The sequence below is a fragment of the Protopterus annectens genome, chromosome 7.part0, assembly GCF_019279795.1.
Source record: "Protopterus annectens isolate FY-2018-M chromosome 7.part0, PAN1.0, whole genome shotgun sequence".
NCBI lineage: Eukaryota > Metazoa > Chordata > Ceratodontiformes > Protopteridae > Protopterus > Protopterus annectens.
In genome coordinates, this window is record NC_056739.1 from 1068205091 (window position 1) to 1068223361 (window position 18271).

The 18271-nt window shown below is 42.0% G+C and overlaps 1 protein-coding gene across 5 annotated transcripts in view; it reads right to left on the reverse strand.

Annotated features, from left to right (window-relative positions):
* Positions 1-18271, reverse strand: part of SLC30A4 (solute carrier family 30 member 4) — a 583377-nt gene that overhangs the window by 274986 nt on the left and 290120 nt on the right. For all 5 annotated transcript variants that reach the window (XM_044077632.1, XM_044077630.1, XM_044077629.1 and 2 more), the window contains exon 6: positions 12244-12349. In XM_044077632.1, the coding sequence (XP_043933567.1) occupies positions 12244-12349 (106 nt within the window). The remainder of the gene's footprint in view (positions 1-12243; positions 12350-18271) is intronic.

An 18271-nucleotide genomic window follows, 5' to 3' on the forward strand; every position in this document is an offset into this window, starting at 1 on the left:
ATTAGCTTCTTTTTCTTTCCCATTAGTAAATGCTCTTCGTGGAAGACAAGTCGTTCGCAGCTGAAGACAGCTGGCCAGGGCAATTCTGTAAACTATGCTCTGAATGAACCTTACAAAGATTCATTCATGCATTTGTAAAGCTGTTAGCTGTTTTTTCCCCAATGCTGACTACCTTTACATAAAGACAAAATATGTGCAGGTGCAAGCAATTAATCTTTTTTTTCTCAAACATCTTTATTAAATTTACACATGTGACAAAGGCAATCTTACATTTATATAAATGCAAAACATACAAAATATCACTTTAGTTGCAAACAGTTTACATCACAGACACCACTGAAACAACTGTAGTTGTAAACATTACACATCACTTATAAACCATACAGTCATTGTCAGTTAAGCATTACATAGCTCATTCAAATGCTGCCTCCTAAACCTCATTCCTACTCTGCATATTCTGTTCCCACAATTCCCATTTTTTTCCTATGTAGTTTGCTCCTTTCCTTTTCTGAAGATCCCAGTCCCAGTTGTTTTATCTGTCACTATATTCACTACTTCTAGCAAAATTGGTCTAGACTTTGATTTCCATTTTCTAGTAATTGATTTTTTTTGGCAGCCACCATAATTAGGACTCAGCAAGGCTTTACTATGTCTAGGCAATTCTGATTCTGTAGCATAACTCAAAAAATCATCTCCCTAGTCAGTCCAATCTGCTCACCCAGCATCTCCGACAGAGCGATCCGCAGGGAATCCCAAGAGTCTGCCAGCTTATCACACTTCCAAAAGTATGTTCCCAGCTATCTCTTTTTTTACCAGTCACACCTCCAACATTTGCTGTCCACCTGAGGAAAAATTCTTTGGAGTCTGCTTGGGGTATAAAAATACCTGTGTAAACACTTCCAAGCAAGGATTCTAAATCTTCTAGACTTTGTTGCATATTTAGGAGCTATACACATATCCCCCCATTGTCTCTTTGTGAATAGCTTATCCAATCTCTCTTCCCAGTCCTTTCTAAAATCCTCTGATTGATTCTCATAATTATCATGCAATATTTTATATGCTTTACTAATTATTCCTTTTTTAATGGCAGCTTCTGTTCTAGATTCTATTACAAACTCTACTAGCACTGGTCTTTCATTTAGGGGCTCCCGATTTCTTTCTCTTTGCCTATACTCTGATATAGGGAAGGCAGTTTCTAACCTGCAGTCCAAATACATTCTTGTCCTCTTCCCATTCTATTACCTTTCCTTTTCTGATTATTTGTTCCCAATACCTTGGTTCCTTTGCCACCTTTCTCCAATAAATTCCAGTTCCCTCTTGCCTATTATCAGTATCCCTGACCACAGTCAACCCTATCAGCAAAATCTTTTTTCTCCTTTCTCATGCTGGTTTGGTTCTTAGAATACTCCCTGCAATTTTAGGAATACAATACTCTAAGATTTTGGTTGTTCTCCTTAAGAGTCTGCATCCAAAATCCCAATCTCTCCTTATTAACTGATCTTCCTCTATGTGTCAGCATCATTGCTTTCCACTTTCAAAAATAGTTTTCTGCTTGTGCTATCTAGAAGAGCATTAACTGTGTTGCTCTAAAACACCCTCTCGAATTAAGCAACTAATTTTGAGAATTCTGAGCATTCTTTGTTGACGGAACTGCAAAAGCTAAAAGTATAATGGAAAGCAGTTCAGTGAAAACTAAAATTTGAAATTATGGAAAGTGAATAAGAGATAGTACCATCCCCAGCAGTCAATTCTTTGAAGCATTTAATAGAACACTGCACAGATTAGATATAATTAAAAGCAGCCAGTAAACTTTTTTTTTAGGACTAAAGCTTTCTGAAAGCATACTAGCTTTTTTCCACATCTGGGGGAATAATACATATAATAAAAGAACAGACAGCAATAAGTGCTGGTGGGAACACAGGTTGTAGCATGCACTTCACTTGATCAAAAATTAAGGTTACCCATGCCAATGCCTGTGGGTACAGATGTCAAGGTGAAGCAAGTATTCATATCTGGTTGGTTAAACTTCATTTGAGGAAAATGCACATAGCTTTGTGTGTTGGTTCTCAGTTAATAGGGGATGGTGGTGTTCTGAAAATGTATTTAGTTTTTTATTTGAAAGTTTTCATTAAAACAAAAAGTCCTGAAAATGTGGCATAAGTTCAAACTGAGATTAGAAGAAACAAATGTATAAATGAATAGCCTGCCAAACATTAGTGTGTGCAAGTAAGACAAAAGTTTGAAATACGCATTAAAAACACTGCCATGTCTAACAGATGGGAACAACAGCTTTTTATCTTAATTACAAGTCTATCCATATTAGCCTGGAATGTAAATAGCCTTACAGATGTAGACAGAAAGGAAATAATATTTAATTATATTAAGAAATGCAGAGTGTAAACAATGCTACAGGAGATGCATTTGGAAAGAAATCAACATGTGAATTTGTTAAAGAAAAGATTTCAGGATGGATACTTATCAGAATATCAGGGACAGAGGAAAAGGGGAGTAACAACACTGGTTACTGGAGCAGCTCTACAGAGAAAAGGGACAATAATTGTACATTTGTGGTAGGGAAGGGCTACTGACAAGGGAAGAGGATTATTCTAGCATATACTTACATTCCACCAAAAACTGCTATTAGAGAGACTAGGAATTTTAGGTGAAAAATAATCAGCTTTCAGCAGGAAATATTACTTTCAAGTGGGGACTGAAACTTGATTTGCAATAGTGAGGGTATATCAGGGGAACCTAGAAGGGAGACAAGAATGGGGAGATTTCTGAAAAAAAACATATTTGGTATGGAAGATGTGGATTCAGCAACAGGAACTCAAAAGACAATTTACATATCATTCTCCAAGGTACAATAACTGGGGTAGACTAGAGAGCAATTATATTTCACAGAAACACGTAGATTTAAATTGCTAGTAACCAAACCTACAAATCTTATCACTGACATGCGCTAAAACAACTCCAGAGGCTTGACTTCCCCCAGCACCAGATTCACTCTCAGCTGCAAATGACTCATACTCTACTCTTAAAACCTCTTTCCTGTCCTGCTCTATCCTCACTAATATCACATTATATCCCTCCCAGAACTCTCCGCAGCTCTTACCAGCTCCTTCCAGACACGTATAAACCAAACAAAAACACTGGTAAACGTCTTTACAAATATAGTATTTCCCATGCATGGAACAAACTCTCCCTTAACATTTGAATCATTTCTAACATAAACCTCTTTAAATCTGAACTTAAAACTTTTCTCCTAAATACCAACATCTGTTACTGCAATGATCCTACTTAAATCCCACCTTATTACCTTACTACCTCTCACACTTTTAACACCCAGCTATTGCAAGTGTCCTATCACATTTGCATCTCTTTCTCTTTTTGTTGACTAAAAAAACAATTCTAGCTTTTGTACTGCATGTTATGCACATTATTGTAATGTTTATGCAAACTTCATTCTCGGGCCTTTTGTAAATTTCTAATGTTCGCATGTAATGCACATTATTGTAATGTTTGCATAAAACTTCATTGTCAAATGTTTTTCATTTTCGTAACTTTGTAATAACTTATAAAGTGAGCTTACTTTCCTTAATTTTTTCTACCACTTCATCTACCTGTATTAAAACCCCCAAATATTTACATTTATATTCATTAAAAAAAAACAAAAAGTCATCCTGTATTTGCATATTCAAAACAATAATATTATTATGGAATACACTCAAAAGTCTTTCATTACCAGTAATGTTGTGCATAATCTAAATGCCATAATTATTAAAAATGCCCACAAGTTTATGGTGAAAGTCACTACCCGGCTCGACATTGACAATGACTGTATTTTTGTATTGTAAACCAATTGATTCTTAGTTGTATTCACCTATGTATATAATTTTACTTTTATTCATGTACTGAGGACATTTTCTCTAACTACCTCAAAAATGTTCTAATGTCACTTCTACATGTTTAACCACTGGACTACTGATTGTGCTTTTTATTGTAAACTAATCGTTTCTTAGTCGTATTTTACCTATGCATATAATTCTACTTTTTATTGATGTAATTAGGAGCTTTTCTCTCCCCTGGCCTCCACTGAAAATGACCTCTGAATGGCCCAGTGGACTTTCCTGGTTAAAAAAAACGGTCTGGAGCTTTTTGCCTTGGGGCTCCACTGAAAACGGGCCACTGCCTCAGTTGGACTAACCCGGTTAAAAAGAGTTATGTAGTTACTATAACTTGGAATCTGGGCTATCCAGTGTCATTATTCATTACAGATGGGTGTAGGATCTGAGACGGCACTGCGAGAGAGTTCCTGAGCTCAAGCTTCTCACCTTCCCAAGATCCCCTGCTACCCACAACCCTCAGATAGAGTTTGCTGGATAGACAAAACAGAAGGCAGTGAAGACTGCCTACAGAATACAAAACCTTCCTCCATAACTCCTCAGACACCAAAAGGAAGGGGAAGGAGGGTGGGAACGTGATGAATAATGACACTGGATAGTCCAGATTCCAAGTTAGGTAAGTACATGATTCTTTCTGGTGCTACCAGTGTCATTACTGATCATGGATGGGTCAGAGTCCCCAGCTACGAACAACCCTAGGGAGGCCTCACGGAAGGACATGCCAGAGCACAGAAGAACCAAAGGAAGCTCTACCACTAGCCACCAAGTCCAACTTATAATGTGTTACAAAGGTACGGGAGTTAGACCAAGTGGCAGCAGCACAAATATCATCTAAGGAAGTTCTTGCCCAGAAAGCAGAAGATGTGGCCACCGACCTAGTGGAATGAGCTTTAACTGGCCTGGGAAGCTCTTTGTGATTGCTGTCATAAATGTGAGCTATACAACTAGTGATCCAACAAAATACAGAAACTTTGGAAATGGCCTGACCTTTCCTAGCCTGAGAAAAGGCCACAAAAAGCTAGTCAAATTTTCAAAAATTCTCTGTCCTCAAGTAGAAAGGTAATTCCCTATGTATGTCCAGACAATGCAGTTTATATTCCCCTTTATTTGAAAATTTGGGGAAAAAGACAGGGAGTTGAATTGACTGATTAAGATCAGTCTCGGAGGCTACCTCAGGGATGAAGGAAGGATCAATTCCAACAGACACCTTATCCTTGTGAAAAATCATGAAGGGGGCTTTAATGCAAAGAGCCTGCAATTCAAAAACCCACTTGGTCGAGGTAATAGCCACCAAAAAGGCAGTTTTCCAAGACATGAATTTAAGATTGCATGTGGCCGCAGGCTCAAAGGGAGATTGTGTCAGAGGACTGCAGCACCACAGTAAGAATACACAGAGAGGAAGGATCTTTGAATGGGGGTCTGAGCAAAAAAAACCATTTGAGAAAGGACCTGCACAGCCTGGAAGAAAAAAGGTGGGGCTTTCATTCAAATGGAAGTTGGATACAACAGCCAACTGAAGCTTGACTGCCGAGAAACTAGCCCCTTGCTAAAGAAGAGAGGCAAGGAACAACAAGATGTCTGGAACAGAAGCCGAAAATGGATCTATGTTACGTTCCTGAGCCCAAAAGAAAAATCTCTTCCATTTGTTGGAATACACCTTTTTAGTAGAAGGCTTTTGAGAGGCGAAGATAATGTCTTTCATAGGAGAAGGCAGCTTGTGCTGGCTTACAATCACTGGAACTGGAGGTACCAAGCAGTCAGTCGAAGAGACTGGAGGTTGGGTAGGGGGAGCCCCCGAGGATGGGAAATGAAATCTGGACTCAGATCAAACATCCAAGGTGGATATTTTAGGCGAGACCAAAGGAGGGAAAACCACATCTGATGAGGCAAGAAGGGGGCAATGAGGATGACATTAGTCTTCAGGCAACGTGCTTCCTGTAAGATGTTGGGAATGAAGGTCATAGGGGTATAGGTGTCGAAAAAACCCTGGGGGCCAATCATGGATTACAGCGTCCCCGGGTGACTCCCCTGGTGGGGGGGGGGGGTCAGGGCAAAGTATTTGCTGCATTTGTGATTGATCAGGGAGGCAAACAGATCACAGCAAGGGAGATCCCCAATGGTCGAAAATCTGATGCGCCACTGACTGGTTCAGGGACCACTTGTGGGGACTCGGGATAGATCTGCTGAGCTTGTCTGCCAGCAAGTTGGAATTGCCGGCAATTTGCATTGCAAGAAGAAAGCGCCTGTAAGACATCGCCCACTCCACACCCTCATGGTCTCTCTGCAAAGAAGATATGACCATGTTCCCCCCGGTTTGTTGATGTACCAGACTTCCGCCATGCTGTCTGTCTGAATTGCAACGGTTCTGAGGGGGACAGAGGCCTGGAAGGCTTGCAACGTTAGGAGAACTGCTCTCATCTCCCGGGCATTGATGTGCAATTTGGTCTCTAAGGGGGACCACATACCTTTGACCATTCTTCCCCATAAATGTCCCCCCCACCTCAACAGGGAGGCATCTGTGGTCACTGTGACCTGTGGCTGGGAAAGACAAAAGGGTCTGCCTAGGAGGAGGTCTTGATATTGGAGCCACCAAGCAAGGTGATGCCTGTAGACCTGAGAGATCCTGACTGTCATGTTCATGGGCTGGAGATAAGTAGGCCACTGCACTGCAAGGGTCCATTGAAGAACTCGCATGTGATATCTGGCGAGAGGAACCAAATGAATGGCAGCCACCATAGACCCGAGGGCATGCAGGATCAAACAGGCTGAGGGATTCTCCAGATCCAGAAGAAGACGGACCAGCCCCTGAATAATTTCTAGCCTGCACGGGGAAAGAGCTGTAGTCTCAGACATGTCCAGAAGAACCCCGATAAATTCCAGGCTCTTGCACAGGATAAGATGAGATTTGGGTAGGTTGACTGTGATGCCTAGGGTTCTGAAAGAAGCCAAGAGTATAATCTGTGACCCTAGCAAGCTGATGCGTTGAGGGAGCCATGAGGAGCCAATCATTCAGGTATGGGAAGACCTGAAATCCCTGCAGCCACAGATGGGCTGCTACCACTGCCATACATCTGGTAAACACCCCAGTGGCTGTGGTAAGACCACAGGGAAGGGCTCTGAACTGGTAGTGACTGGCCCCCAGCCGGAAGGGCAGCTGTTGGAGCATCTGTCGATTTTTATGTGACAGTACGCATTCTTGAGCTCCACTGAGCACATCCGATCTTCCTTGCGCAGAAGTGGTAGAATGGAATGAACAATGACCATCTGGAACCTCGACTTCTTGACTGACAAATTCAGAGTGCTGAGGTCCAGAATGGGACTGAAAAGAAGCGAGAGTAAGTTCTGGACCCTCATTGTCCTGTTGGGACCTCTTTGATGGCTCTTTTTTGAAGGAGGTCTTGAACCTCTGAGAGCCAATTCCCTTTGTACGGGTGGAATGTCCGGAAGGGGCTCTTGAGTCGGAGGGGGCTGAACAAAGGATATGAAGTATCTCCTGGATACAATGCTTAGCACCCACTGGTCTGAGGTAATAGCTGCCCAAACCAGTGGCTGTCTGTAAAGAGATATGGCTCCTGACTGCCTCCAGGGCAGGACAGTCGGGCAGCACTTCAGGAGCACTGAGAGGGCTTCTCTGAGAGAGCTTCCTAGGAGTCCTGACTTTGTGGACCTGCTCTGCCTCCAGAGCGGCATCTGCTATCAAATCCCCTTCCCCAGCTGGAAGAACAGGATTCCTGAGGAGCGTCTTGGAAGGAAGACCTGAGGAACCACAGCTTCTTACTACCCCACTGATTCTTGGAGAAGGAAGGTGAGATAAACCAAAGGGAGAGAGAAACTCCCCCGAAAAACTAAACTAAAATACTTATCTGTAACCCATGAGTGTTCAGCAGCAGGGAGCAGGTCTACTTGGAAATCACAGCAAATGAGATCTGAGGGTTGTGGGTAGCAGGGGATCTTAGGAAGGGGAGGACCTTGAACTCAGGAGCCATCTCTCACAGTACCGGCTCAGATCTGATGTCAGATCCTACACCCATCTGTGATCAATAAAAACACAAACAGCACCAGATCAAATGACAAATAAATAAAATAAATTGAAAGCTTCAACACATATCCAACAGCTAATTCTGATCATGTAACCATAAAAAAATAAAATAAAAAAAATCAGGATAATGAAGTAAAAATAAGACGCTGGTGCTTTTGCACCTACATGTTAAAAAGAAGAGAATTTAAGGAATGGGTACTGGAAATTATTTGAGAGTTATTAGGGATGAAAGAAATCTCTTCGGAAGGGATGCCAAGTGAATGGGATAAAATGAAAATGGAGTTTAAAAGAGGTTAAAAGTAAAAGAGAAAGCAATATGGTTAAGATGCAAAAGGGATTATTTTAAGGGTCTGACAGAGATTGCAGTATTACAGAATTAGGGAGACCTCAAAACAAGAACAGGAGCAACTGCAAAGTGCTAAAGACAAAAAAAGAATATCTGGATAATATGCCTGAGTTTAGAAAGTTTGCTGTTAAGCAACTACTTTTTGATAGCTCCAGAACACCAAAATATTTAGCACAACTCAGGCAAAAGAAAGTAGTATATGTTGTTGACAAACTTAGGGAGTCTATGACAAGGGGAAAAAATGACCAGAGATGCTCTTGAGGCATTAGAGAAATTTTTAGAAATTTTATGAAAATGTGTACAAAGTTGAAGAATGTGGAAACTATGAAAGAGCACAGAATGGAAATATTTATGGAAGACAATTATGCCAAGGTTAGAGAAAGATGAGGCTCAGTAACTTAAGAGTTTAGATAGGAGGAGATGAGGAAAAAATTATGTATAATCAATCTGTAGGGAAGTTTCCAGGAACAATGGTATCCCTGTGGACATTAAGGGGGAAGGAAGTGATAAAGATCTGGAAGACTTTGTTGAATACTATTTTAAAAGGAGGGGAAGCACCAGCATCTTGGAAAAAAATGTATTACCCAAAGATGTTAAAGCCCCATCAGACCCTTCTATATAGACACCCATTTCAATTTTAAACCATGATTTATGTCTGTACTAGCTAAAAGAATGACAAAGGTGCTGCCAAAATTGATGGACATGGATCAATGTGGTTTTGTGGAGAGAAGCAAACATTTGACAACATTAATAGAACAATGGTGATCCAGAGGGAAGCAGACTATAAGAAAATACTGCTGTTGATGAGTTTTGGTGCAAAGCATTTTACACAGTAAGTTGGGATTTCCTGAGTAAGGCAATGAAAGCATCTGCATTCCCTAACACAACATTAAGGTTAATTAGCAGACTACATATGAAGGATCACAGTCAAGAATTAAAGTGGGAGGATACATCTTCAATAACTTGAATTTGATCAGAGAAGTCGGACAAGTATTTCCTTTTTCCACGTTATTTGCTTTATATTTAGAGCCATTGGCAAAGAAAATAAGGGAATCAGAAATCCAAGGATATAACTGGTATGGCAATCAAGAAAAGCTGCCTTGATTTGCAAATGATGATATTTTGTACTTGTTAAATCCATGGCGTGGGATATAAAATTAATGAAAATAAAACAAAGGCTAGAGCCATAAATTATGTACCCACAAACAAACTGGAACAGCAATACCCATATTTATGGGGACAAAAAATGTGGTACTTAGGAGTATGGGTTAAAAAGGATTCTGTTACAACAGTTAAGGGTAAGTGGAAAGAGGCTGAAAAAGACAATACAAAAAATGAGAAACAAAGCTCTTTTGTATGGATATGGATGGCAAGATACAAGCAGTGAAAATGTTTTATTCCCTTTAGCTTTACATATAAGACAGACATTTTATCAACCAGAAGAGAAGTTATGGACAATAAAGAAGATGAAAGAATTTACCTGGGAAGGGAAGAGGGCAAGAGTTAAGTTGATCTTCCCAATAGAACAAGATGATTTGATTTAGGATTACCTAATATGAAGGTGTACTTTAGAGCTATACAGTTAAGGCTCACATACATAACATAAGCCGAAGGTTATAATTCAGAGTGTTAGGGGAAAATTATGAAAGGGTGTAGTTCGAGACAATGACATTTTGGATGCAGATCCTCAAGAAGAACAACCATGCAGGATATTATATTCATAAAGTTGCAGAAAGTATTTTAAGTACTAAGCAAACAAGGGAATGTAGAAAGGAGATGTTGCAAACAAGGATGACTAAATGAAAATAGGCAAGAAGGAGGTGGAATTCAATGGAGAAAACTGACAAGGGAACCAAGGTATTGGGAGCAAATAACTAGAGGGGAAGGTAATAGAGTAGGATGAGGCCAAGATGATGTTTGGACCAGGTTAGAGAGACTGCCTTACAAACCAGGGAGTGACAGAGGACAGGCAAAGAGAAAAAGTCCTAAGCGAAAAACCAGTTCTGGTAGAGTTTTAGTCCAATCTAGAGCACAAGCTGCCGTTAAAGGCATAATTAGTAGGGCATATAAAAATACTGCTTGGTAACTATAAAAATCAATCAGAGGAGGTTAGAAAGATGGGGAAGAGAGACTAGAAAAGCAATTTACAAGAGAATCTTCAAGATTTATCACTTTTTCTTGGCAGAGTTTGTATAGGTATTTTTATATACCAAGCAAACTTCAAAGTATTTTTCCTTCAGTAGATGGCAAATGTTAGCAGTGTGATGGGGAAGAAAATGGTAACCGTGAACATGTTATTTTGGAGTGCAAGGAGTTGCCAGATTTTTTACAATTCTTACAGAAATGTTGTGGGAGCAAATGGCTGTAACTAAGGAAATTACTTTTTTTGATCTGGGACACAGGATCTGAATTGTCTAGACAGAGTATGGCCTTAAGTTTAATTATTTTAGCCCCCAATAAAGAAATTACTAGAAAAAATGAAATCAAAATCTAAATCAATTATATTTAAAATACTGAACACTGTGAAAGAGATAAAAACTGGAAGAGGGATCTTTAGAAACGTGATTAGCAAATTATATAGACAAACAGAATTTGGGGGAATAATACATGCAGAATAATGTTCAAGAGGAGAGAGGTTTAAAGGAACACAGGAATTGAGTAATTTATGCAATGTTGGACTGAAATATATTTGTTATAAAGAAAGAAAATATATGTAAAATATAATGTACGCAAATATAAAAAAGTTACTATGGTTTATTTTATTTTCTATTAATGTATGTATGCCCATGTCTCAACTGATAATTTATCTCTGAAGAAGTCTCCGAAGGGAGATGAAAGCGCTCAGATTTTACTTGTTTGGTGTGAAAATAAATCAATTATATAATTTCGCTGGTGGATTCTATCTTTCTGGACTTGTGTGGGAGGAAGACCTTTATTGTTCGTGGAACAGGTTTTTGCTACTCAACTGATAATTTAACAAAGGTGTTTAAAAAATATATCACTTTGGGTTTCCCCTGAAAAGACATCACTAGCCTACTGGGATTAACCCAGTCAACAAAGGATTACAAAATGGTCTCAGTACTCAGCCTTCCTAACAGCATATAACCAAAGCACTCATTTTCATGGAATATTTCAGTTTTACTACCACAAAAGATAACTATCATAGTTACATGAAAGGACAATACATGAGATACAAAACACTGCACAAAGAAAGTGAAACTCAGTTTAAAAAAGCAAAAGGAAAGAGAATTTCAAAGGGAACATACCCAGCAGGGGAAGAGGCAGTAATAACATGAAACTGGAAAGGTGGGTGGGGAGCCAGAAATCTTTACATCCCAAAAGGTTACTGGACATTTTAGGAACAGACATCACTAGAAGCCATGCATCTGATATATTCACAAGAAATAAAAATGTTTTGAGCTTGATACAAACAAGATTGACACAAGGAATGACTGGGGGGGGGGGTTCTACACACAGGCAAGCAGCATCTGGGAATGCAATGTGGGAAACGCAGGAGTGGCATTAGGTCAACCGGTGCCCTAGGCAGAAGGGCTCCACGGTGCCCCTCCCAAACCAGCTGGTGCCCCCATCCTGGTCTACCTACACCAAATAAATGCTGGAAAAGCGCCCCTGCTAGAGCAATGCCCTAGGCAGCTACCTAGTTGGTCTATGCCTAAGGCCGGCTATGGTGGGAAGGGAAGGCCACAGTGACTTTGTTTGCTACCCTTTGTGCATTTGTTTTATCATTAGGCATTCACTTTTTCAGAGCAATCACAAGATCCCATAACTGCACAAACATTATGTCAGAGAGGGTATTACAACTCTAGCAACAACATATACTTTAGCCAGATACAGACTTTGTTTAATTCACAAATACAGATTATACAGCTTGCATAGCTTGCTGAATATGATCTCTGGCCTTGTGCATCAATGGCAATTTGCACATACTTTACCTTCAAGGATGATAAGTCCTGTGTCCCTCATAATTTGTGTTGTTGTAAAAAGAACAAGCACTGAAAATATATATGTGCAAATGGGGTCTGCAATTTTAAATTCAGGCTGAAAAAAAGTAAAACAATTATTTACTTACATAATTGCCCAGAAAGTTTATTTATTACAGAAACACACCAACATTAGAAATAAAAGCAGAATTAATTTCAAAGTTAAAATGTCTAAGTATCTATTGTGTTACATTATATCTATATCAGACATATTTCAGTTCAATTCTTACATTACCTCATGTAAACCTTGTAACCCTTTAAGTCCTACTTTATGTCTATATGCAGAGAAGTCAAAGGCTTTATATAGAGGGCACAAAGACTTTCATTTCAGACCACTTAATCTGGGATGGCAAGACAAACCTGGAATCTTCGTGAAGTACTGGAATCATACGATAGCAACAGGGACCCGTAGGGTAACAGGCCTTTGCTAATTCTTTCAACTGTGGGAGCTTAATCATGCAGTGGTATCAGGGTCTACTTGTCTTAAGTTAAATGCTAAAGCTGTATTTTTTCTGTTCTCCATTACAAGTTTTAAAAGCATTACACACTTTCAATAAGACAATTACAATGAATGTTGTATTATTACTACTGCCCAACTCACTATCATCCCTGGTCAAGTCATGGCCTTGTGGTATCAGAGCTAAAAGCAGGAATGTAGCCAGTGCATCACAGCTTTTGTTTCATAGTAGAACTTTTGGCTACTGAAGGAATATTCAATTTATAAATCTAAAGCCATAAATAAGACCCTGACACTCTTACAGAGGAAACTCAATACAAAGAAAAAAATCTTCAGAGATCCAGCACATAAGTAAAAAGAAGTTATGTCTTACCATAACGTTCATCTGTATTGTTGATCCTCATTCAGTCATTATGCATGGTTATCGGTTCCGAGTTCAGAACCGAGCCGGCCATTTTCCAAGCTCACGTCAGCTTCAAACTCTCGAGCTAAACTCTTACCCACAATCCCCCTCTCCCCATTACCTCACATTGAGTTTGCAAGTCAAAGAAGGTAGAGGCTACCTCTGGTCAAATAACCTAAGAGAACCGGATGGTGAGATCCACTAGAAACCACAGGAGGGGGAAGGAGGGAGGGTCATAATGACTGAACAAGGATCAACAATACAGATGGAACTTTATGGTAAGACATAACTTCTTTATCTGATACTGTTAATCCTCGGTCATTCCTTATGCATGGGACACAGTCCCCAGCTACCTCTATTCCTGGGAGGCTCTCATGGAAGAACATTCCTGAGCACCATAGAACTGAAAGATGCTCTTCCCCTGGAGGCCAAATCCAATTTGTAATGATTGATGAAGGTATGAGGCGTAGTCCAAGTTGCAGCTGCACAGATGTCATGTAAAGAAGCTCTGGCATGGAAGGCAGCAGAAGTTGCCACCAATCTTGTTGAATGAGCTTTCATGGTAGTAGGCAATGAGATATTACGTTGTGTATAAATAAAGATCACACAGTCCTTCAACCATCTAGCTAATGTGACCTTAGCAACAGCAGATCCTAATCTAGGTCCAGAAAAGGTAAAAAAATAACTGGTCAGATTTACGAAAGGGTTTAGTCCTGTTTAAGTCAAAATGGATTTGTCTGTGTATATCTAGGGTATGTAGGCAATACTCTCCTCTGTTTGAATGATTGGGAAAGAAAACTGGCAATTCAATGGTTTGATTAATAGACATTTCAGAGATCACTTTAGACAGAAATGACGGATTAGTTCTCAGAGACACTATGAAAAATCAAATATGGACTCTTGATACATAAAGCATGAAGTTCAGAAATGTGTTTGGCAGAAGTAATAGCGACCAAAAACAAGGTTTTCCATGACAAATACTTGAGGTCACAAGAAGAGGCTGGTTCGAAAGGTGACATTGTCAGAGCTTGTAGAACTAATGATAAATCTCATGGTTGAATAGGTTCTCTAAAAGGTGGCTTCAGATGATTCACACCTTTTATGAAGGTCTTGCACAATTTATGGGACATAAGAGAGGAATCTTGGACACCCTCATGAAAAATTAGAAATTGCAGCCAAATTAACTCTAATGGTAGAGGCCGACAGACCCGATTGAAACTGGTCAGCGAGATAGTCTAGTATTATCGACACTGGTGCTGAAAAGGGGTCTACTAGTTTATCTTTCAGCCAACAGGTAAATCTTTTCCACTTGCACAGATAAATAATTCTAGCGGAAGACTTATGAGAAGCAATGAGAATGTCACGTACTGGTAAAGAAAGATCATTCTGCCTGGCAATCAAGGGAATTGGAGTAGCCAAGCCGTGAGCTTCAGGCTATTCAGGTTGGGATGAATCAGGTTCTGTGGGTGTGAGATCAACTCCGGGGTTGGATGGAGAATCCATGGTAGATCTAGTAGGTTAGGCCAATGGAAGGGGAACAAAATCTGTCAAGGCCAATATGGTGCTATGAGGATCACCTTGCTCTTCAACTGACGGGCTTTCTTCAGAAACTGGGGAATGAGGGGAAAGGGTGGAAATGCATAAAGACAACCCGAGGGCCAATTGTGGACTACAGCGTCCCTGGGTGACTGTCCTGGAAGGGGAATCAGGGCGAAGTAGTTGCTGCATTTGTAGCTGGGTCGGGGATGCAAAGAGGTCGCAGCAAGGATGGTACCAGCAGTGGAAGATCTCTGCCGCTATCAAGGGATTCAGGGACCACTCGTGAGGTTGAAGAATGCACCTGCTGAGTCTGTCTGCTATCAGGTTGGAACTCCCGGGAATGTGCGGTGCTAGAAGAAAACGGTCGGTAGCCATTGCCCATTGCCATATCCTCATGGCCTCTCGACATAAGGGGGAAAGATTTGGTTCCACCTTGCTTGTTGATGTACCAGACCACCGCCATGTTGTCTGACTGAATCACAATTGTCCCAGACGGCAGCAGGGGATGGAATGCTTGCAACGCCAGAAGCACCACCCTCTGCTCTAGAACATTTATATGCAGATGGGCCTCCAGTTCGGACCAAGTGCCTTGGACTGTCTGTCCCTGACATAGCCCCCCCCACCCCATCAGGGAGGCGTCCGTGGTCACTGTGGCCTTGGGTTGCTGGGGGGAGAAGGGGTGAGACCATTGTGAGAGATTGTGTGTCATCCACCAATTTAAATCCTGTTTGCACCTGTGGGTTACTCAAATCATGGCTGAAATAGGATGCTGAAAAGGATACCACTGGGTGAGCAGTAGACAATTTTGGAAGCCTCATGTGAAACCTGGCCAGGGGAACAATGATGATGGAGGCTGCCATGGAACCCAATAGCTGTAGAACCGAGTGAGCCATGGATTTTTCCTTTGAAAGGATTGGAATTAGCTGTTGCTTTATCCTTAGAATTCTGTGCTCTGGAATAAAAGCTCTGCAGTTTTTTGTGTCCAAAATAACCCCTATGAATTCTGTCAACTGAGATGGGGTGAGATTGGATTTCTGCCAGTTTATGGTTATGCCTAGCCTTTGAGCAGCGAGGACAGAGTATGCAAAGGCTTTTTCCAGTAGATGTCTGGTGGTGGTGGGGGGGGGGGGTGAGCCCGTTGTCTACATATGGAAATACCTGGAATCCTTGAAGTCGCAAATGAGCTGTGACAACTGCCATGCATTTTGTGAACACTCGGGGGCTGTACAGAGTCCGAAGGGCAGTACTCTGAACTGGTAGTGACTGGCTCCCGCAAGGAAGCGCAGAAATCTTCTTGATGGCCTGTCCACCTTTGTATGGTAGTATGCATCTTGAAGATCTATAGAGCACATCCAATCGTCTTTTTCCAAAAGCGGGAGGATAGACTGTATTGTGACCATCCGGAATTTTTGTACTCTCACAAACTTGTTTAATACACTAAGATCCAAAATTGGTCTCCAGTCCCCGGTTTTCTTTCTTTGGCACCAAAAATAGTTTTGAGTAGTAGAATCCAGATCCTATCTGGTCTGGAGGGACTATTTGGATGACTCTCTTTCTTAGCAGCTTTCCTCTAGTGCTGCTTCTTCCCTTTGACTGGGTGGAACGTCGGGAAGATTTTTTGAAGGGACGGGACAAAGATCGAAGGGGATACGATAACCTCTGGTTATAATCCTTTGTACCCAGAAACTGGTGGTGATGGTTAGCCAGGCAGAAGGGTACAAGGAGAAACGTCCCCCAACCACCTCCAGAAGAAAGGAGTTGGGCCGCTCTTCAGGAGCGCTGGTAGGATTGACCAGGGAAAGAATCCCTGGAACCCTAGTTATGCGGACCCCCCCCCCGCCCCGAAAGGAGCGTCTTCCCTGTGAGTTTCCCTCTCTGCCTCTGGGGGAGAACTCTGCCTGTGTGTCACGGAAAGGACCCTGAGATTTCTTGAACCATATCTTCCCACTCTTTTGGTTTTGGGAGAAAGCACGTTGAGGAAAAGAGTAACGGACACCTACGGCAGAAAGGGTCTTACCGTCCTGTTCACATCTGGCCAGTGTGCTTTTAACTTTGGGCCCATACAGCGAGGTGGCCTCAATGGGGGCATTAAGAAATGACTTAAAGGGTTACGCGAAGTTGCACAAGTGCATCCAGGTGTGTCGTCTCAAGACCGCAGCTGAACCCGCTGCTCTAGCTGCTCCTTCTGATGCGTGAGATATCAGTCGCATAGAGGAGTTAGATATAGACTCAATGGTGGCCAGCTGAGAGGCCACTTTGTCACGGACCTCATCAGACACAGCACCAGCCAAGGTTTCAGAGAGCTCAGGAACCAGATCCCTCTGAAGCCTGGTAAAATGTGCCATATAATTCAGGGACCTAATAGAAAAGGTCGCTGAAGCAAAGGTGCACTTCCCTATCCTGTCCAGGGCCCGGGACTCTCTGTTAGGCGGATGGACAGTCTGGCTTTCTTCTTCTGCCAGATCCTTTTTTTGTTGCGGCCTCCACCACCAAAGCATCCACAGAAAGACCTTTGGAACAATGGGGATCCGAAGCAGGAGGGGACGGGATCTTATCTGGCCTCCGGGGAATAGCTTTGATGGTATCAGGAACCTTCCAAGCATGTTGCACGATGAGCCGGACAAGTTCATCGGCAAGTGTAGTAACCCACGAGGTAGGGGGCCAGGCGCGAAAGGCCTGCAGGAACACAGATTCCTCAGAGGTTGGATTAGAGGACGGCCAGTCACTTCTCTGTTTCAGGACTTTGAGGACATCAACAAAGGATACCTCAGAGGGTGACAGAGGGGATCCTTCCCCCTCATCGAAATCTTTCTCTCCGGTGAAGGACTCCTCTGTGGAGTCCATGTCCTTCCTCTTACACAAACTTTTCCAGTGGACTTCCTCAGCAGGAGAAGCTGGAGAAGACAACGGAAAAGGGGATTCGTGAGGGAATATGTCCTGTGGCCCTTGCACCCGGTGTCCGCTAGATGCAACTTGTGAAACCAGTGTACCAGAGGAGGGTGGAGATATCGACAGTCTAGTATCGCCAGCAGCAGCGAAAGCCTTCTCCATCAGTTGGAAGGCTGGTCCACCCGAAGAGGAGTGTATGTCTAAGACAGGGGTCACCACTCCCCTAACTGGCTCAGCCTGCTGACCCTGAGTCCCTGGATGGCTGTGGAGCAGCAAGCTATGCATGTCACAGCTCACATCCTGGTTCGTAGCAAAACTTTCCTGCCACGAAGGCAACTGTGGTTCCTTAGTGAGATCCAATAAAGGGAACTGCAGAAGGGGAAGACTGCACTATATCCATGGACTTCAAAGGCAATGAAGGAGGAGAATAAGAAGGGGTCTTTGGATATGGGTGATCACCTTCCAAGGAAGGATAGTTTTTGAGGGGTGGATTACCTCTGGCCAAGAGTACTTGGTCCACAAGACACAACACATCATGTTCGAAAAGGCTTCTAGTGGACCTCATGGAGACTGAGGGAGAAACAGGCCTGTCCACAGAAGAGGCAGACTCTGTGCCCATCTCATCTGACCGCACCGAGGACAACGGTGCCGAGAGAGACTAGACTACTGTTGTCTGCACCGAAGAAGTCAGT